The 22,258-nt window shown below is 47.4% G+C and overlaps 1 protein-coding gene across 3 annotated transcripts in view; it reads right to left on the reverse strand.

Moving 5' to 3' along the window:
- UBE4B (ubiquitination factor E4B) overlaps positions 1–22,258 on the reverse strand; it is a 128,036-nt gene that overhangs the window by 8,613 nt on the left and 97,165 nt on the right. For all 3 annotated transcript variants that reach the window (XM_047724476.1, XM_047724475.1, XM_047724478.1), the window contains 8 exons: positions 20,043–20,142; positions 18,681–18,808; positions 17,733–17,831; positions 16,375–16,610; positions 7,624–7,750; positions 5,764–5,908; positions 1,801–1,935; positions 24–215 (listed from right to left, as the gene is read on the reverse strand). In XM_047724476.1, coding sequence (XP_047580432.1) covers positions 24–215; positions 1,801–1,935; positions 5,764–5,908; positions 7,624–7,750; positions 16,375–16,610; positions 17,733–17,831; positions 18,681–18,808; positions 20,043–20,142 — 1,162 coding nt within the window. The remainder of the gene's footprint in view (positions 1–23; positions 216–1,800; positions 1,936–5,763; positions 5,909–7,623; positions 7,751–16,374; positions 16,611–17,732; positions 17,832–18,680; positions 18,809–20,042; positions 20,143–22,258) is intronic.

A 22,258-nucleotide genomic window follows, 5' to 3' on the forward strand; every position in this document is an offset into this window, starting at 1 on the left:
GGCCTGCTCGCCTGGGCACTGACCTGGTCGTCGGCAATGGCTTTGGCAAACCGGGCACAGTCCAGCTGCAGGTAAATATCCGTCAGTTGGTCCAACAGCTTCTTTGGTTCAAAGCCGTACTTCTCGGGGTTTTCAACTTTCAGGTCACGGCACTTGGGGCCACAGAGTTGCTGAAGATTAAAGTTCAGCATTGCGGCCAATCGGGGTCCAAGTTCCTAGGGAATCACAGGGTAAGAGGACATTTCATGCTGTTGAGACAAGCGGGAAGGACCAAAACTCCCATTTCAGTGGAGGAACAGGAATTGGCTGGATTAATCTTTAAAGAATCCCTGAGAAGTTCTGTGAGTCATAATGCTGAAGGACATTTATATTCAAAACTTTCTTTATTCTCCATCTCTAATCCAGTAATTCTAACACTTAATAATGTCACAGGTTGGCGGAATATCTATAAATATGAGCAGAAGACAACCTTTTCTGTAAATTCATGCTTTCCATGAGAAAAACAAGCATCACTCCATATTCACCGAGAAGCAGGTAAGAGGGAAATCACTCACAATTCCATCTCAAATAATTTATTATAGTTTCCTAATAATCAAAGCCTCACTGAATTAGGAATTCCTGAACAGAAAATAAGACAGGTTTTTAGTGCAGGGATTGGCCAACTGTTACCTGCAGGCTGAACCTGGCCCGACGCTTGGTTTTATAAAGTTTTATTGAAAAAGCCACACTTAGTTGTTTACATACATTGTCTGTAACTGCCTTCGTGCTACAACAGCCAAGTTAAGGAGCCGTGCCAGACGGTGCGGCCCACCATGCCTCAGTGTTTACTATCAGGGCTTTGTAGGAAAAGTTTAAAGAAATTCCATTTGCGAGTCCCAGGGAAGCAAGGGTCTGAACTGTCTTGTTTAAATTAGTTGTGGTGTTTGCATGCTTTCAATAATGAGCTCGGTTCTGTTTCACGTTCCACCGCTCTTTCACGAAGAGCTGTGAAATGGAAAACAGACAGAGGAGAGACGCATCGCTGAGAGGCACCCAGGCCAGGGTGTGGTGAGAATGGGGGGCAGAAGGCTGAATGTGGACACTGGAGGAAATGAGAAATAAAATGACGTTCCACTGTAAACCTGTCTCCGTATCTCCAGGCAATTAACAACCAGCTCCCTGGCCCCTTCCTTGCCTTCCTCCCCACCCTTGTCCTGGCCACACCATGAAGCACCCACGCTGTGCGGCACTGGGAGAGCAGGGGGCCGATGCAAAGCAGCGGTCTTCCGTTAGGACACTCGGTTTCTATTTCAGAAGCAGGACCCAGGTCTCACTAATAGCACAAGGCCAAATATCCTGACTACCTTCAATCTGTCATAAACCCTAATCATGGCTCTCATTACCCTCTGGCTTCTTGAGCGTAACAAAGCTACAACCAGGAGAACCAAAGCTCTTCCCATTATCAATGATTTCTACTTACTATACTCTAATTTCCAACGGATGCTACTTTCTACTTTTCCTATGAATAAAATACAGGCATCAATAACGATAAAAATATGTCACAGCTTCGGCATTAATAATCCCATGTGCTATGTAGGCAGAAAGCGAATTACGTTATCTTGGAAGAAAGCGTTAGCAGACTTCGGTCTCTCCCCAGAGCGCCAGAGCACTCCGAACTGGGAACAAAATCAGCATCGAGCTTTCATTTAGCAACTTGAAGCTGAAACATCCAGGCTCTCAACGACTACTTTTCGCGACAGAGGCCGGAACCTGACCATGAAATCTGATACCCAAAATAAACACCTCGAAGTTTCTACTCACCGGCCTGAGGAAGGGCTTCTGGACCTGCTTCGTGAGGATATGGAACATGTCCACGGTTTCTGTTGCCAGGGCAAGATAGGAGCGGGACACACGCTCGTCCTGAGCCAGCTGGGACTGACGGGCTTGCTGCTGATCCTAGGAAACACGGAGCAGAGGCCAGGCCAAGGTCAGCCCCGGCCGGGAGCTCACCAGCACGCCAAGTGTGAAGGAAAACAGGACAAGTGCACAGCAAAACCCACACGCTGAGGGAATGAGAAGAACCCAAACCAGAGAATTTTCCAGGTAACTGAGGTTTATTCTTTTCAGCATGAGAACTCTCAGGACTCTGGGTAAGGTGACCCTGGCACATTGTTTCACTTACACGAGCCCCGGTTTCCCCAGTGATAAAAGAAGTCACCTTCAGCTTCCGTGTGGGATGAAGTAAGTGGACCTTCCCTCTGCCCGATACACGCGGTTGCTTATCAAGGATAGTCTGTCTCCCTGAGTAACAACTTGTAGGCACTATTATTTTAAAAACATGAGTTGTGCTATGCTAGGATACCAAGGCCCAGAGGTTTTGCCTCTACACCAAGTGCCTACAGAGTGCTAAGATTTTGAGTTTCGTCTCGCCCCGCTCTCAAGGCTGTCTGCCCCGACAACCGTCAGCATGCTTGCCTCTGGCACCATCCTCCCCCTCCAATTCTGCCTGGGCTGGGAAACAAGATAATAAGGTGTGTTTGACTCCTGGGTAAAGCCAGGTGGAGCACTGAAAGCTCCGAGATGGAGAAAATCCCCAGAAACAGCAGTAAAGACGGAAATTCTTCTATCCCGGCTCAGAAAGTAACCAGAGCAGCTGACACCCTGCATGGGGACCCTGGGGTAGGGCCGTCTGAGTGGCTGCATGGGGGGAGGTGGTGCAGCGATGCTGGGTAACCTGCCCACTGCCCCGGTGGCCCAGAACGCGCCTACAGAACACACGTCGAAGCAGGAAGACACAAGAACAAGGTGAGAACTAGTGCAGTGCGTGTCCGCGCGTCACACGCATTCCTCCGCACATGGTCTCCGGGCCCCGGTCCAGGCCAGGCCCCCCTTCAGACGCTGGAGCGCGGAACACGACCAGTGAGCTCGCGGGCCTCGTGGAGCCTGGATCGCAGGCTCGGAGAGAAGCAATCAGCAAACACCCACACGGACACACAGCAAGTCTGACGGCGACGGAGAAAAAGAAAGCAGGAAAAGAAGAGAGAAAGAGTGGCCAGGGACAGCCTCCAAGGAAGTGACACGCAGGTGGATGGTCTGAAGGAGGAGACTTGGCAGAAATCTGGGGCAACAGTGCTCCCAGCCAAGGGACGAGCACGCGGGTCAGCAGAAGGGCGAGGAGGCCCATGTGGCTCGGAGAGTGACAGGGAAAATGGTGGGCCGGGGGCCCGCTCTAATTCAGGACTGGACTCAGCGAGAAGGGAAGCGTGGCCAAGTTCGGAGTCAAGTGGTGATAATAAGCACACACGTTTTAACAGCGTCCCTGCGGTATGGACCCGGACAGCAGTGGAGGCCACAGGGCCAGTCAAAGAGGCTACAGCAGGCGCCGTGAGAGATGCTGTGGGACAAGAGTCAGACACGGGTATCTGAAGATCGAGTCTTGAGGCGTTTGTTGAAGGAGAAGAATCAGGAAGACTCCAAAGTGTCGAGTCCAAGCATCTAACAGAGTGTGGCTGTCCCTCAGTGAGGCGGGCAGACCCGAGGAGATGTGGAGGACACCATCAAGGGACCCTACTGGACCACCGGGCAGAGGGGCCGGTCAACGGCGGGTGGGTGCGGCAGGTCTGGAGTCAGGAGGGATAGGAGCTGAGGAGACACATTCTGGAAGCTTTAAGACACAGACCGTTAAACAGAAGAGATCCCCTCGCAGTGACTTTGAGCCGGGGGCATCAGGTGTGTGGGAGTGTTTCTGGCTGCCTGATGACTCTCGGGAGGAGGGAACCTCATTGGCCAAAGATGTCAAATGTCCTGCTACGGATGGTGCAGTCTCTCAGGATAAAGAAGGCCTGCCACCGCCGAGTCCCAGCCAGCACCCTCGTCGAGAGACCCCAGGCTCAGCAGCGAGCGTGGGGAGGGGAGGCGGCGCCGGAGCGGAATGCTCCAGCGTTCAGAGGACAGGGCAGTGAGGAGCAGGCAAGGCAGGGAGATGGACGGCAGAAAGGGACTTCAAGGTCTACATGACTTTGGGAACAGCAATCGTGCAGGATTATTTATGACGTCTCTCATCCATGAACATGGAGAAGTCAAGAGGAATTGTTCGGTTGTCTCATGAGCAAATGCTAGCGTGCACGGACTGTGGGTAAGGTATCAAGCCACAGGCCTGTCTCCCACTGTCTCTGGCATGAGCCGGTCTGAGCCGAGCATCACGACTAGCATAAAGAGGGTACAGAGGTACCGAGAAAGGTGAGGCCCTCAGCTGCACCGACTGGGGTAGTCCAATCCTGAGGGACGATCAAGCCAAGACCTCACTCAAAGAATGGGCAGGATTTCAATACAGAAAAATGGAGAGTAGAGAATTGTGGACAGGAGTGTCTCAAGGCACACAGAAAAACAGGGGCTGAACAGTCCCGAACTACATGGTGACTTTCAGCAATCCTCCTCACTGCTCTTCCGCAAAGCAGGGATTGTCTCTGGTTCACGGACAAGGATACAGAACTCTGAGGGCATGGCAGTGTCCATTTTCAAACCCGGGTAGCCTGGACTCCAAATCTGGAGCTCTTTCAACCGGCCTCATCTGTTTCCCAGACGGTTCTGCAAGGGCCTGGGGACTGGTCCCGGCAGGATCCAACGGACCGGAATGCAAGGTAAGCTTGGAAGGCTCTCTTAGAGCTACTGTGTGTAGGGAGGCCACGGAGCATCGAGCCTGGGCTACCTCCCACCTGTGGGACGTGGGGAGGCACAGGAGGGAGGTTTTGGAGGCACAGTAGCAAAACAATTCAATGGGTGTTTAGACATATATACGAGGGTAGAGGGTAGGCCGGACTCAGGCAGGTGCCAGGGCAGTAGAGAGGACAGAGAGGACAACGACCACGTTGTCTCAGGAATGTGATGAGAGGGGTTCCAGCAGCGTGGAAGCTCGGACTCAGGGAATCCAGCACTCACGGGCCCTGGGCAAAGCCCCCAGGAGGTTTCAGTCTATGGTGTAAGATGTGAGCTACAGCAAGATGTAAACTTCCCATCAAAGCTGCAGGAATACTGGGAATGAAAACCTTTCCAAAACGTGCTTTCATATGTGCTTACCTTATCTTAAGCGTTAGAAGCTCGATAGCATTTTTGTTTTGAGGATGCTGTTGCTAGTCAAGAAAAAAAACAGTCCTCCCTACTTTTCCAAGAGAACTCTTTCTGGAAAGCAGTTCTGATCCTGAGCCCGAGAACACCAGGCACAGAACAGACCGTCTACACGGCTGCAGTAAATGTCAGAAAAGCGTGTCAGCGTGCCATCACCGGTGCGGCAGGAGTTTCTCATGCAACCTGGCAAGACGACCCTCTCTTCCATTAATCACTGAACACAAAAACCAAGATCAACTGGAAGGGAAAACCTCCCACGGGAGGCACACCGTTGTCCAACGGAAATCACACGAGCAGATCAAGCGCCTGGTCGGCACCGCATCCTAGGGATTCACTTCCTACTTTCGGAAATTGACATCAACACATTCAGACAACAAAAGCGCTTCTCCAACAAAGCCCTCTGACATCAAGGAGGCAAGAAAGTTTTCAGGACGCATTTGACAAGACTTCTCAGTTCATTTCTTGGCTTTAGACCAGGTGTCTACGTTTACCCCTCCCGCAGCCCTCAGAGGGAACCTCTCGGAAGCCCACAGGTGGAAGGGGACAGGTAGCGACAAGTCAGATCCATGTCACCAGGGCCCCACGAGTGCAGCCCAGGAGCAGAGCTCTGCCCAGGGCCCGAGGCAGCTCCCCGGCCACAGCTGCCCCCCGCATCCTCACCCGGGGCAGCTGGTCCCACTGGTCTTTGTTCTTCATCTCTTCCTGCACTTCGTGGATTCGCTTCAGAGACTCCAGACTTTCATCGAGCAGAAACGTGGTGTCATTTATCAGCATGTTTATGTAGCGGACGAACTGCTTCCCCGAACTGAAAAGGCAATTACGGTAGACACGGTCATATAGCGCCCTGAGGCCAAAGGTGGCGGCAGACCCCAAAGAAAACGGGCCCCGCCCGATGTACCCACCACGTGGCCCCGGAAGCTTGCCCACCACCCTGGCACCACTCCAATATGGCGGAGGTCAAGGTCTGTGAAGTCTCTCCTCGGATGCTACCCCTTTTAGCTAACTGTGAGACGCTCACTGCAGCGGTGCACTGGGGGGACCCTGCCTGGTCAAGAGAGCCAGTTGCTAGTACTTCACGATTCTGTGAGCAGATTCCCATGAGAGCTTAAATCTGGCACCAGTGTGAGTACGTACAGCCTGAAAAGCCAGCAAATGCTGAATTTCTCCCCCCTTCTTCAGAGAGCAGGTTTACCAGCACGTCCCTGGCTCATTGTCTCAATGACTTTAAGTAGAAAAGACACTCCTCCAGACTAGAAAATGGGTTTAAACTCACCAAGAAAGCACAATTACCCACACATAAGAGGCAAGAGAATTACCAATACAGTGATTCCTTATTATAAAGTCACAGTGAAGGAAAGCTAGAAGCTGCGATATTGATACAGGAGAATATTAACTCACTTTCTAGAACCTGAAGCTTCCAGCCTATAAAACTGTCCTGCATCTCCCGTCACAGTGGAGGGCTCACTGGTGCACTCAGATGCTGGTGCACCATGAGGCTTTGTAACTGTAAGATTAGTAGAGCAAAGAAGATCTCCATACACTTTAGGATCTACTGCTGTGTAATCAGGGGCGGGAAGCCCATGCCTGGGGAGGAGAAGTTCCTGCAAACAAGGGTGGGAAGCTTGGATTTCAGGAACAAGCAAAGTTCAGGGCGAGCACTCCCACTCAGCACCAAGCAGACCAAGCCATGGGCCTGTGTGGTCTAAGCTGGTGCCAGCGTTTGTGGGAACGTAATTCTGACCATAACAGAAATTCTCAGAAAGAGAATTAACTTGAAGAGCTTACTTTACAGAAACCTAACAAATGGTTCTCCACTGGAAATACGAAATCATACTGACTAGTAACTCAGCTAACAAGTGACAGTGAGACTTGCTCAGTCATCTAGCAGGGATTGCAAAAGATCCAACCAGACAGGATAAAATTTCTCCTGAAGAACAATTCAAGAGTTCAACATTTTCATCTCCCTTCTTTTTAAAAGCATCTTTCTTTTTACGGTAACTTAGATGAAATGACTAATGTCCAGATTTAAGGAGCCACTAAAATTTTAGGTAGGTAATAAAAAATCCTTAATCAAGATTTAGGGCCTTATTACAAAGAATGACATTTGAAATAACCCCAACTTTCCTTCCAAATCTAAAGTCTTCCTAACATTTCGCATCTAAAGCTTGACATCATATTCCAGAACACTCTACAATCTCATTCCAGTCCTCTGACAACTTCACTTAACACTGTAATCGCAAAAACACCAAAAAACACTTCATGGATCATCTCAGAATATTTATAGATTCTTTATGTATACATACCATCCCCAAAGTGTCTTGACAGCTCTGAAGCTTGGCGATATCTTGCAAGCACAGACATTTAGTTAACCCTGCTCACATGTAGCAGAATGATCTAGAAAACTTAAAGGAGGCTGAGACCAAGCCAACGGTCCAGAAGAACCAGCTCAGAAAGATTTAAACGTCACCCTACCCGTGATTCGCAAGCGACAAGCGGTGACATCAGGCGCCCAATACTCACTTGAACTCCTCCATGAAGGTGCCATGGTGAGCTATGTTTTGCCAAAGGCTTTTAAAAATGGTGCTGATGTGATAGCGGATGGTGAACTTGTCGTAGAACTCACTGGTGGCTCCGGTGTGCTCAACGTCTAGAGAAGAGAGAGAGAGGGACTGAAGCATGGGGACCATCTACCTTTCTAAAAGCAGTCGCTGCGCCCAGGATATTACCGAGTGCATGCAAATCTGTAAATACAGGATGTGACAAGACTGTGCCCCTATCTCTCACACGTAAGGCAGGACAGAAATGAGGAGGCGGTTCTGGAGAAACAGGCTTCACAGTGGAGGTCTGGCAATGACACAACACCAAATGAACTGGGCTCGCAAAGCGGCTTAGCACCCCTGGCACAGCGCCCACTCATCAATGACCAGGAAAAAAAAACAAAACTGGGTGGAATTTTCTTAAGGGTCACATACCAGCCTACCTCATTTTACTGTGTTTTATAAGTTGTTTTTTCTTTCTTTCTTTTTTTTTTTTTTTACGAATTGAAGGTTTGTGGCAACTTTGCTTCAAGCAAGTCTATCGGCCCCATTTTTCCAACAGCGCTTGCTCACTTCGTGTCTCTGGGTCACATCTTGGTAATCCCCGCAATATCTCAAACTTGCTCATTATCATTGTATTTGTTACGGTGATCTGCGATCAGTGATGATGACTCGCTAAAAGCTCAGATGATGCAGCAATAAAATACTTATTTAAAAGATTTTATTTATTTGAGAGTGAGCAAGTGAGCGAGCATGAGCGAGGTGAGGGGCAGAGGGAGAGGGAGAAGTAGCCGGGGAGCCTGACACGGGGCTCGATCCCGGGACCCTGGGACCATGACCTGAGCCGAAGGCAGATGCTTAACTGATCCAGCCACCCAGGTGCCCCAATAAAATACTTTCAAAATAAGATATATACATCGTTATTTTGGACAGAATGATAATGTACACTTAACAGACCACAGAGCAGTGTAAGCGTAACTTTCATATGCATTGGGAAAGAGAAGAATCCATCTGACTTCCTTTATTCTTGTATTTGCTTTATTACAGAGGTCTGGGTCTGCATCTGCAATATCTCTGAAATATGCCTGTATTATTTTAAATACTTTCATATAATTAACATTTTCTTTTTTTTTTTTTAAAGATTTTATTTATTTATTTGACAGAGAGAGATCACAAGTAGACAGAGAGGCAGGCAGAGAGAGAGAGAGAGAGAGAGAAGCAGGCTCCCTGCTGAGCAGAGAGCCCGACGCGGGACTCGATCCCAGGACCCTGAGATCATGACCTGAGCCGAAGGCAGCGGCTTAACCCACTGAGCCACCCAGGCGCCCTAATTAACATTTTCGAACATGTAACAAAATAGAGACAAGCTCAGTAAAATCCCAAGTGCTCATCACTAATTTACCAATCACCGACATTCCCGTCCTGCTAATTAAAGTGGAACAAAGGTTAGACTTAGGTATCCGAAAGACAAAGGGCTGAAGTGCGAGAAGTTCCTGAGAAGTTCCTGAGTTTACGACAAGTTTTAAAAAGAGGGAGGGGCGCCTGGGTGACTCAGTGGGTTAAAGCCTCTGCCTTTAGCCCAGGTCATGGTCTCAGGGTTCTGGGATCAAGCCCCGCATCGTGCTTCCCTTCCTCTCTCTGCCTGCCTCTCTGCCTACTTGTGATCTCTCTTTGTCAAAAAAATAAAATCTTTAAAAAAATAAAAAAAATTAAAAATAAAAAGAGGGAAAGTTGTCAAATAAAGACAATAAGGCTCAAGAAAAAGATAAAAATGTAAATTAAAATAAGATACCATTTTTACTTCACAGGTTTTACAAAAATGACCAAACTGCGTGTGAGAATCTGGGTGAGAGGTACCTTCTGACTGCTCATGAGAATGAACAGGGACACAAACTCTTGAAGGCAATGTGACAATTTGGATCACAAACCACCAACGAGCCCATCTCTCTGACCCACCAATTCTATTCCAGAAAACACATGCAGGCAGGTTCGAAGACTGATCTCCCAGATACTCTCTACACTACTATTTGTATTAGAGAAAAAACATAAATGCAAATGCCCAATGGAGAACATGAAAAAATATTTGTCATACAGGAAGTGAAAAACACAGGTTACTGAATGGGGCCAATCATATTTAAAACCACACACACACACACACACACACACACACACATACACACACACACACACACACACCATATACATACATACATACACATACATACTGGCTGGCAAAAATAATAGACCAAAATGTTAACAGAGATTCTGAGTGCAGAGACTATCAATAACTTCTTTTTTCTTCTTGGTATTTCCTATATTTTGCAATGAACATATTTTTTTGGTGACAAGAAAGGTTATTTAAAAATGAGAGGTCGGGACGCCTGGGTGGCTCAGTTGGTTAAGCAGCTGCCTTCGGCTCAGGTCATGATCCCAGTGTCCTGGGATCGAGTCCCACGTTGGGCTCCTTGCTCAGCAGGGAGCCTGCTTCTCCCTCTGCCTCTGCCTGCCATTCTGTCTGCCTGTGCTCGCTCTCTCTCCCTCTCTCTCTCTGACAAATAAATAAATAAAATATTTAAAAAAAAAAAATGAGAAGCATAAGATAATTAACACCTATCACACAAAGACCTAAAAGCACGCATGCATATTCATTAGGTCAAGCTTTCTTTACAATGAACTAAGTGTCATTTTGTTAACTGCAGGAAAAAGTGTGAACTGGGGCGTCTGGGAGGCCCAGTCAGTTAAGCATCTGACTCTTGGTTTCGGCTCAGGTCATGGTGAGTGAGTGGGTGGTGAGACTGAGTCCTGCATCAGGCTCTGCGCTCAGTGGAAAGTCAGCTTGAAGATTCTCTCCCTGCTCGGGTGTGCCCTTTCACTCTCTCAAATAAATAAATCTTTAATTAAAAATAGTGTGAACTGAAGTGTGGAGAGCCGATGCAAACGGAGTCCACTTGGGAAAGACGCTGGGGGGCTGATACAGAGCCTCTCATACCCTCAATATCACCCATAATACCTCTACCACTTCCTGGGCACAGCAGAAGCCAAGTACTGCCAACATTTAAAAAACTTCACTCCTTATGCTCCCTCGAAACTGTGGCAGCCCGAGTTCGACTTCCCAAGTCCGAGTTCTAGAAGGCCTGAAATGAACTAGATCCTGGGGGGCCTGATGCCCTGCCACTCGCTGTGCTCCCTCCTGTAGGTCTTCTTGTTCGATTTCACTAAGCTGCCCAGGCCTCAAGGCCTTTACACTTGCTGTCCCAGTTGCCTGCCAATGCTATGGCTCAGATCTTCATATGATTCACTCTTCCATCTCATGTTACTCCAAAGTCACCATCTCAGAGACCTTCCCTGACTGCGCTCCTTAAAGCAGCATCGTGCCCCTCCCACACCCACCATCTGAAAGTATCTTATTTATTGATTCCATGTCTATTTCTCAACGAGAACACTGGGCTCACGAGCCATCTGCACCACCTTAGCATCAAAACCAGGGCTGACACACAGTAGGAGCGTTGTAAATAATTGCAGTCAGAGACTCAATCTACTTGGGTTAATGTTGGCTTTGTTGATTCAGAGCTCAGTGTTCTTCTAAGTTCTGAGTAGCCAGGTTGGGAAAGCTGTTCTTTAAGGAACTGACTGCTGGTATAAATAAAGTACTTTGATTTTGGAACTTAATTTTATTTTTGAAACAAAAATTTGATCTTAAGTATTTCCAAAGCTAGGATATTCTCTAGGGGTAGAAAAGAGGAGCCTGGTCCTTATGCCCATCTCTAGTTCACGTCTGAGACTCTGGACCTCAATCAGCAGGACTTTTTTTTTTTTTTTAAAGATTTTATTTATTTATTTGACAGAGATCACAAGCAGGCAGAGAGGCAGGCAGAGAGGGGGAAGCAGGCTCCCTTCTGAGCGGAGAGCCTGATATGGGGCTCGATCCCAGGACCATGAGATCATGACCTGAGCCAAAGGCAGAGGCTTAACCCACTGAGCCACCCAGGCGCCCCTCAGCAGGACTTATTATGAGGTTGATGCACGAGTGGGGGGCTGTTTGTGGTGTCCCACTGGAGGGCTCTCTGGGGACTGGTCCCCTGCTACCACAGCAGTAACAATGCATCAGTCAAGAGCACGTATGCTAAGGCCCACCTGCTGAAGTTGCTGCCATGCACTAGCTGTTGACCTTCAGCAAGCTTCTGGACCTTTCTAAGCTTCAGGCTCTTCATTTGGAAAACGGGAGTTATTCATAGCACCCATCTTGATGATGGCTGTGCCGATTAAGTGAAAGGATTAGTGAGGATTCAATAAGTGGTGGCTATTATTAGTATGGTATCATCTCTCTAGGACTGCAGACGTGGTCCAGGGCCAGAGGGTACACCGCTTGGTGGCAAAGGGGAAAAGGAGCTTCTCAGATCTTACTAGTGGGGCTCTGCCAGACCCAGCATGTATTTCCCAAGAGGCCCACCCCCCTGCACCCTCATGCTTTATTCCAAAGCTACAGTGACAGGCCCAGGGCACTTACTGAGTATAAAATACATTTAATTAGGGGCGCCTGGTGGCTCAGTGGGTTAAAGCCTCTGCTTTCAGCTCAGGTCATGATCCCAGGGTTGTGGAATTGAGCCCCACATCGGGTTCTCTGCTCAGCAGGAAGCCTGTTTCTCCCCCAACCCCCGCCAGCCTCTCTGCCTACTTGTGATCTCTGTCTGTCAAATAAATAAATAAAAACTTTAAAAAAACACATTTAACTAAACACTTTTTACTTTTAATACTAACATAACATGTTTACTGCAGAGTAACTAAGTTCAGATATATATTTTTTTTTTTTAGATTTTATTTATTTAGTCATGAGAGACCGAGAGAGAGAGAGGCAGAGGGAAAAGCAGGCTCCCCAGTCCTCTGATACGGGACTCGATCCCAGGACCCTGGGATTATGACCTGAGCCGGAGACAGACACTCAACTGACTGAGCCACCCAGGTGCCCCAGTTAGATAATTTTTTAAAAAGGAAAAGAAATAAATCCATTCACAGTTCTACCATTCAAAACGAACCATCTCTCTGTTACTATTGTGGTATATGTTCTATCGTACAGATGTCTACCAACATGAGGTCCTACTGTATATACTGCTTCATTACTTGGCATTTTCTTTACTTCTGATGACTTAACCATTTAATGTAAATAACATTATTCTTCACAGCTCATATAGACCCACTTTATGGATAAACTGTAATTTACTTAATTCATCCACAGCTGGAAGAAATTTAGGCTGTTTTTAGCATTTTCCCTGCACTGCATTATAAATGATGCTGCAGTATCACTGTAAACATGCACACGCATTCGTAATTACCCCCACGGAACAGATGACTAGAAATTAAGTTTGCATGCACAAGGGTGAGCTATTTATTTAGTTGCTGTCTCTCCGCCCCCAATCCGCCCTTTTTACTCAGCTTCGCCAGGCTGGGGCTGGGGCTCTGCAGGCTTCCCCTTGCCAGCAGGCCCTCTGTTGGGTTCACCAATAGGGGGCGCTGCAGGAGAACTGGAAAACTACAGGCGAGCAGGGACCTGGTCCCTGGCCAGAGGCTGGCTGCTCCTGTCTGCAACAGTGGTTCTTTCTTCTCCCTGTAGCACCAGCAGCTTCCAGTTTCCAGCTCAGGTCCACCATGGCAGAACTAGTAAGCCTGCGCTCCTCAGAGACACCAGCTGGCCAGCGCCCTTCCTTGGAGACCTAGGTCCCCGTTCTGTCCTGGTCCTCATTTGAGCTAGTTTACTAACTCCAGCCTCTTCCTTGGGTTCCCCCAGCTCTGGAGACAGATGATGGCAGCTTCCTGAACTCGTAACCTGCCTTATGCCAAAGCTCTCATTTGCCTTTCTGTCCTCCAATATCTACTTGACTAGTTCTTTATATGGCTGCTCCCTGAACAACACAGGCTTGAACTCCACGGGGCCACTTACACATTTTTTTCAATAAATATATACACGGGACCATAAATGTATTTACTCTTCCTTTTTTTTTTTTTAAAGATTTTATTTTTATTTATTTGAGAGCGAGCAAGTGAGCACGAGTAGGGGCAGAGGGAGAGGGAGAAGCAGATACCCCACTGAGCAGGGAGCCTGATGTGGGGCTCGATCCCAGGACCCTGGAATCATGACCTGAGCTGAAGGCAGAGGCTTAACTGACTTTAGCCATCCAGGTGTCCCTCTTCCTTAAGGTTTTCTTCATAACGTTTTCTTTCCTCTAGCTTACTTTCTCTTAAGAATATAGTGTATAATACACATAACGTACAAGGGATGTGTTAACTGGTGGCTGATGTTACCGATAAGGTGCTACACGGCAAATCTAACATTCTGGTCAAGAGCAGGCTGTTAATAAATCTGGGGGAGTCAAAAGGTGAAAGTGGATTTTTGGCTGCATGGTGCGGGGGAGGGGTCTCTAACTCCTACATTGCTCAAGGGTCAACTATTTTCCTTACTGGACCTTGATTGATACATAGGATATATACATTTTTAGGGCTTTTGGTGTGGACTGCCAAACTGCCCTTCAGAAGGGTTTTAGCGGGTGCCTGGGTGGTTCAGTGGTTGGGCATTTGCCTTCGGCTCAGGTGATTCTAGGGTCCTGGGATCGAGGCTCCCTGCTAGGTGGGAGGCCTGCTTCTCCCTCTCCCATTCCTACTGCTTGTGTTCCCTTTCTTACTGTCTCTGTCTGTCAAATAATAAATAAAGTTTAAAAAAAAAAAGGTTTTACCAATTTACATTCTCAGAGAATTTCATAGCGCTGATTCCGCACACCAGCTAATGGGGAGATGAAACAGTATTTGTAGATTAGTGTAGTTCGCTACAACTACGTTATAAGCACTAGGTATTCTCATCTTAAAAAATAAGTTTAAAAAGAAAGAAACAGGACGCCTGGGTAGCTCAGTGGGTTAAGCCGCTGCCTTCGGCTCAGGTCATGATCCCAGGGTCCTGGGATCAAACCCCGCATCGGGCTCCTTGCTTGGCGGGGAGCCTGCTTTCTCTCCGCCTCTGCCTGGCCCTCTGCCTGGCCCTCTGCCTGCTTGTGCTCTCTCTCTCTCTCTGACAAATAAATAAAATCTTAAAAAAGAAAGGAAGAAAGAAAGAAAGAAAGAGAGAGAGAGAAAGAAAGAAAAGAAGGAAAGAAAAAAGAGATACCTTACTGTTATTTTTTTTTTTAAAGATTTTATTTACTTATTTGACAGACAGAGATCACAAGTAGGCAGAGAGGCAGGCAGAGAGAGAGGGGGAAGCAGGCTCCCTGCTGAGCAGAGAGCCTGATGCGGGGCTCGATCCCAGAACCCTGGGATCATGACCTGAGCTGAAGGCAGAGGCTTAACCCACTGAGCCACCCAGGCGCCCCAACCTTACTGTTATTTTAAGAAATGCAGAATTATCTCCAACTAAGCCTGATATGTGCAAGACACTGAATGAGGTCGTGTCCCGTACACATGTGACTCATCATTTGTACCTGAATGGCCCTCTCTACCAGGGAGGGAGGTCTTCCCTACCAGGACTAAGGGGAGCGAAGAAGAGGCTTTTTACCCAGGAGTGTTCCCTCTGCTGTTGCCAAAGCAAGGATGTTAACGAAACTTCAAGTGCTTGTCTACTTGCTTTAGCATTAAGAGCAAATTGGTAGGCTGGGAAGAAAAAAAACCCTTTTTTTTCATTTTTTAAAGTAATTTCTATACTGAATGTGGGGCCTGAACTCAGAAACTCAGATCAAGGGTCACATGATCTCCCAACGGAACCAGCCAGCCAGCCAAACTCTTACTAGATGTTACAAAGCAGTGGTGACAAAGGACAAAGGAGGCAGATGGACCATTGGAACCCTCAGTAGCGCAGAGAGAGGGGATGGCACCAGCTCCAAAGGAGCAGGAGCAGGTCTTGGTCAACAGGGAAAGGATGGTTACTACTGAGGGCTGTCATGACACAGTGGAATCCTCAAACTTCTGCGGCTGCAGGAACAGCAAGCAGCCGCACTCACGGACAGCCAGTGTTTCTCCCAAGAGTGCAGCAAGTACACTCTACTAAATGCTAAAGACACCGAGTGCCCAGAATGTGCTAGGTTCGACAGAGGACAGACAAGGGGTACTTCCTTTCCTGCAACATGTACCAGCTGGAAGGAAAATGTGCCATTAGTACAATCCTATGCCTTTGCTGGCAGACAGGTCAACGGGTCTCAAGGTCATCACCTTGATGAAAACACACTGGTAGTTCAAAAGCCAAACGAAGCATAACAATTCGGAATCCAATTCATCCGGCAGTGGAGGACCTCCCTGCAGAGAGTCTGATGCGTGCTCTGTCTGCTCGCTAATGGGACCCAGCGCCTGGCCATCGGCAGGTGCTCAATAAACCTTCGTAGATTTAGTGAATGAGAGAAGACTCCCTGATATCCTGATTCCACTGATCTGAGTGGGGCTCAAAAATAAACATTTTTAACAAGCTCCTTGTTTTACTCATGCTCTAGAAACTCTGAGTTAATATGACAGATTTCTAAAAGTAGCTACAAGTGCATCTGACTTACAGTGGATCCTGCCCCATCATCAGGGACCAGCTCGTAGAATGGCCCACGGGATACGTCCACTGATCTAAACTAAGCAACAGTGACCTGCTTTGCCAGTGGCGGGGTTAAGCAGGTTACACTTGGAAGAGGCCATCAGGATATTAGCTACCAGATTTAGAGCAACTCCCACCCACTGGCTTTAGAGGGTCGTGCCTACCCAAATACCCGGAACCTACCTGTATAAAACTTCATCAGTGAAGGGACCAACAATTTGGTGGAGAGAGGATGGTTTTCGATCATTTCAAAAAACTTCTGGGTTCGTGGCTGAACAGCAGGGTTGGTCATAAACATGACTTCTACCAGTTTGGCCACCAGATACGGATTTCGGATGTAGTTCTGGTTACACAACATCACAACAAGGAACGTCACAATGTCCTGAGTACAGGGTTCATAAAGCACCTGAGGAGAGTATCTGGAGAAAGGCAAAAAGAGTAAGAAATGAAGCTCCCAGAAGCTCTAGCTGGGTGGATGCTGGGGTCATCAAGCAGGGAAGGGGCCAATAGGTCTACAAGCCAACATGCTGAATCCCTTGAACTTGCTGAGTTTCAAATGACTGCTGACTTTACAACTAGACAGACTTTAAATCTACTGTGTCTATTGGCTAAAGCATGTTACAGTAACTTACATTATTTTAGGAAATAAACCAAAGCCACCATGATTAAATTATGGGGTAAGGTTCATAAAAGAGTTTTTTTTTTAAACAAACAAAAAAAAAATTAAAAAAATTTTTTTTAAAATGATTTTATTTATTTATTTTTTTAAAGATTTTATTTATTTATTTGACAGAGAGAAATCACAATTAGGCAGAGAGGCAGGCAGAGAGAGAGGAGGAAGCAGGCTCCCTGCTGAGCAGAAAGCCCGATGTGGGGCTCGAACCCAGGACCTGGGATCATGACCTGAGCCGAAGGCAGCGGCTTAACCCACTGAGCCACCCAGGCGCCCCTAAAAAATGATTTTATTTTTAAGTACTCTCTACACTTAGTGTGGGGCTCAGACTCACGACCTTGAGATCAAGATCGCATGCTCCACCGACTGTGCTAGCCAGGGGCCCCTAAAAATTTTTTCTGGTAGTTGTTTTAATTAAACAAGCAAACAAACAAACAAACAAACTTCAAATGCCAGTTATAAACTCAAGCCATTTCCTTGTAAGCGTTCTCCAGTGTTATAATTGAGAAAAATTTCAGTACAAAATATAGATGTGGGTATTTCTGGCTTCTAAATGTTCACTTAGATATTTATAAACTGTTTGCTCCTTCTGTTTCTCAGAAACACGTACTCAATTATTAGAAATTCAACTCAATTTTCAGAGAGTACATTCTTATCGGCATTGTTAATCCTGCTCCTGTCTTGAAGATATTATTGGAACTGGCTTAGTGCCAGAGCTGGATTTATTTTTCCAGTCTCCAGGCAGCATTCGCTTACAGCAGTTACACAGAATTTCATAAAATGGAGGGCTGCAATGTAGTTCGTAATACAATGTATAAGCCACGTACAAAAACAAATTAGAACCATGTAGTATGTCAAAGGCACTTACTGTACAATAAAAAATAAAAATTCAGCAACATCTTCTACATAAAACTCAGGCAATGCTGCAAATACCTTGGGGACATCTGAGTTTAAAGGCAGTGTTATACTGTCAAAGAGAATAAAAGCACAAGTTACAGAACAAAACCATGGCACCTGGAAACCACCCCCTAACCCCCTGCAGAAAACCCCAACTAACCAACCGACCAACCAAAAAAACACAAAATCCTGGCACCTGAAACCCTAAGGACTATGACACGGCCATTACAAGTTAAATATTTTACTGGGGGGAAAGCTTCCTAGAACACAAATACGGAGAAGGTACATGAGCCAGGAGACCAGAGCCTGAAACGAACAGGGAAGAATGAAGACAGTGGATGGATTAGGGTGTGCAGGAGATGTCTCTCCTCTTACTGCTTTTCCGTTAAGGTTAATATAGCAAAATAGGAAGGAAACAGAAGGGTCATATTTGGTCCTTTTATGCAATCCAGTCTGTTTTGAGACAACAGAGCTGCACAATATTTTCGGCTCCTGCAGAGGGCGCCGGGCCAAATTTACCAACATCAGTCGATCCAGAGACTTCACAGAAACACTAAGCTAGTAAAACTGGCTGGGTATCTTCCTGCGCCCAGTCCCTGAAAGGACCTAATACTCTGTTATCTCCAGGTTTTAGTTTCCAACGTATAGATTTCCTTTTCTATCAATCTAGCCGATTTGTAAAAAAAAGGACCAGGTCAGAATTAAACCAGGAGGTGCTGACATTCCCTTCTTAACTGTAATCACTGGGAAAACACTTATTAATATTATGGATTTTGTAGTCTATACAGGTACAACCTAGGAACTGAAGAACAGATTCTTGATAAAGTAAGGGTTTGGGTTTCAGCTATCGACTGAGGGACAGTGAAGACAACACAGGCGAGACAGGGAGGGCGGAGGGGAGGAGGGGGGGCACACTCACTCGGGATAGGCGGGGTCCAGGATGCGGAGCAGCAGCTGGATGAGAAGGCCATAAAAATTCAAACATCTTCTCAGAAAGCTCTCATCAAGTAAACCAGCGTCAGCACAGGCCTTGCACCGTACCAGTTTCTGCGGAAGGAGGTACGCCCCCACCCACAGATTAGTCGGTGGCCAAGTGCCGGCGGTGTCGACTGGCCAGGGAACGGGCCAGGAGATTCGAGGATCTAGGGTTTTCGCGAGCTTCGTCTCTAACTAACTACCATATGCTGGTCACGTCCCCAAAGCTTTCCTTGTTCTGAGAGATACAGAAGTACGCCATGCAAACCACTGGGCAGAAGGCTGAGCACATAGTTCAGGTTCAAAAAGGAGTTCTTCCCGTCAGATTGAACTAGCTTGACTGGGGGACAGGGTTGATGGGCGTCAGACAGAGATGGTTAGTGGACAGAAGCCAGACAGATCTGCATCTGAATTCCAGGTCACCACTTCTGCCCCGGGACAAAATGCTTGTCCACTGATGGTCCCGCACCCGCCTCAGAGGACAGCTGTGAGAAGGAAACCCAGGCACGCGTGCGCACCGGCGTGTCCATTGAACAGTTTCCAGGCTCCTTCTGACAGGTCTGTGGGGTGCTCACTGTAGACTGGGTGTCTACAGACACCAGTAAAGGGCTCCTGATGTATTGTGCACCTCAGCAGGTCTTGTCTATTAGTAAATAAAGCAAATCTACCTTAACTTGCACCAGAAATCAAAGTTAAAATGTCCACATATCTTCCTACTAACCAACAGAAACCAGAATCCGCTAATACTCAGTTTTAGAATTTGAACAAAAACACAAGATAAATGCGTAAGTACGCGGTCTACGCTCCCTTGTACAGCCTTTGCTCAGCATCCGTCTCACCGGCAGAAATCTTCCTGTCCACAGTTAGGTTCTGTGCAGTGGATCATTCTTAATGACAAAGAAGGAGGGACAAGGTGGGGGGGGTGTCTTCCCATAGCCACAAATCCACTCGGTTACACACTGTGAAAATGCATGGCTGGGACACTGGGTCACAGAGCTGGGGGGCAGTGGAGGGGAAGAACTTCGCAGAAGGGTTAAGTGAGGCAGGTGGAGGCCAACCGAGGATGATAAAACCAGGAAGAATTCACACTGCCACTGGCAAAGCACCTGCAGATTCTGTCCTGATTTAAATCCTGCAGGGAGACCGGGGTGAGATCATCAACTGGTCTGAAAGTCCCGTGTTTTATCTTCAGGGGAAAGAACAACAGAGGCAAAGGGACACTAGTGGCTCAGCGCAGGCACACATTCTGGTAGGAAAACGGCTGCTGCGCAGCTGGGCTGTGACGATTCTGATCAGCCGTACAAACCTTAAGCTGAGTTTTGCAGCGCTTCAGCATCTCGCGGTGTCTAGTTGCCAGCGGGGAATCTTTCCATTGGCTTTCATTGTTTTTCAGATCTTCCACGGTTCTGAAACCAAGGACTAAAGGTCAAACACAAGAAGACACGCGGATGCTTCTTATTTACTTGTTCTGACCATGTCGAGGACCATCAGACATCTCCTCCCACCCTTCAGCACCTTGAAAGTCAGAGTATTTCCTGTCATTCGTTGGCAGAACCTTTCTTAGGGTTCCTGATCTAATGAATGTCTTAAAATTAATGGTACTTTACATTTAATGACATTTAGTCATTTCTTTTGGAAAGAAATACATTATTTACATCGTTCCCTTATTTTCCTAGGAAGGAGAAAAAGAAGTCCCACCTGAAGGTTCGCGGTTACTAAGCCTGGTCAGTTACCCCAAACCAAAGGCTGGTTCAACACTGCCAGTGCCCTTCCCTCTTCTGCGACCCTTCCCTCCACGTGGAATGCTCTTCTCTGAAATGATCTTTGCGGCACGCTCCTTCACTTCCTTCCTATGCCCACCCAAATATCAGCTGCCAGTCGGGCCATATGCGGCATATTTTAGAGATTGGCTCACCTAATGCTCTATCAACCCCTCTCTGTTAAGACAATTATAGAAAATTAGAGGTTGGCAAATTTTTTGGAACTACACTTTCCCTGACTCCGTTGCTGCTGGTGAATCTGCCCACGACCTAAGCTTCCATCGAGAGGTGACCCCCTCGGTGGAGGCAGAAGAGCATGCTGGGGGTGGCAGCCACACAGTGTTTCTGGAAGCACAGTGGTGGAGGAGTTCTGCCTGAGGCAGTGACAGAGGCTTTACGGTCAGGATGAACCGGGGAGCAGCTTCCTGCCAGGTCAGGTTCAAAGGCGAACTCTGGGTACATACCTGAGCCCTCCCCAGAACTGCAACGGTCTGACAGACTGACTGCAGCCATGGAAACTGCCACATGGCACCTATCTCTGCAGCCTGGGGTGAGGCAGGTGGGGCTGGAAGATGCTCAGAAGCCCCGTGGGACGGCTGACCGGACTGGCAGCCCGCCTCTAGGGAGCTGCACGGGACAGGCTTGTGACAAAGTGCAAGGAAGCCTTGTTTAGCTTCCAAGTGAGTGGTAATGACAACCAGTGTGGAGACAAATCTGTTTTTTCAAACAAGCCGCTATAGATTTCAAAGCACTTGGACATACTACTTCCCTTTCTTACCCTTGGCTCCTTACCATGGAAGGTAACAGATCTACAGGTTTAATGGGCTGGGACGCGAGCATCTCTGGGACATCGTTGTTCTACCTACCACATTTGTGGGGAGAGAATGCGGGAGTGTGTGTGGAACAGATCCTGGAGATGCTTGATCCGCAACAGTGAACTATCCGAACACCCTTCTGTGTAGGACTAAATTCACCGACACCTCTACATCCACCAGAGACCCTGGATTCAAGATAGTCGTTGAGTAGCTGGGAGGGGTTTGAAATGTGCAGCCAGCTAGTGGACTCAAACTTGGCAATGACAGGGACCTATGCTGAGTGAAGCTGGGCTATCTGGTATCCCTTGACAGAATTCAGAGGAAGGAACCAAAAGTTTAAGAAGCTGAGAATATTCAGATAGATACACCATGGGTGACTGGCTCAGACAACCCCTCCTCCCAAACCTGCCTCTCGCCCCCTGTATCCTAGAGGACATCTCTCCTATCACAGTGTGGGAAAGCACACAGGTGAGGGGAACATCTTTGAGCACAAGAGTGACCATCCACAGTCGCCTGGGAGTGAACGCAGTCGATGGTACCATTGAAACGGATCAACCAAAGTCAGTAAAGAGATGGGATCCCAGGGCTCCAAGAAGAAGAAACAGACAAATTCACAATCACAGCCTGACGCCGCATAAGCCTTTCCCAATAACTGATATTATAAGCTGATAAAATCAGCAGATAGGAGGAAAATTTGAATAAAAGATGAACAAGCCTGACCTAACCGACAAACGGAGTGTGCAAGAAGGGACACAGAAAGCACATTCTTTTCAGGTCCCCACGGAACATTTACTCATGTTCCTGTTGGGCTACAAAGCAAATTTCAATGAAGTTCAAAGGACACAAATCAGACCATGTCCTCTGACCACCGTGAAACTGAACTAGGAATCAATAACAAATGATAAACAGAAATATCCCCCAAGAATCTGGAATTTCAACAATGTATT

The sequence above is a fragment of the Lutra lutra genome, chromosome 4, assembly GCF_902655055.1.
Source record: "Lutra lutra chromosome 4, mLutLut1.2, whole genome shotgun sequence".
NCBI lineage: Eukaryota > Metazoa > Chordata > Mammalia > Carnivora > Mustelidae > Lutra > Lutra lutra.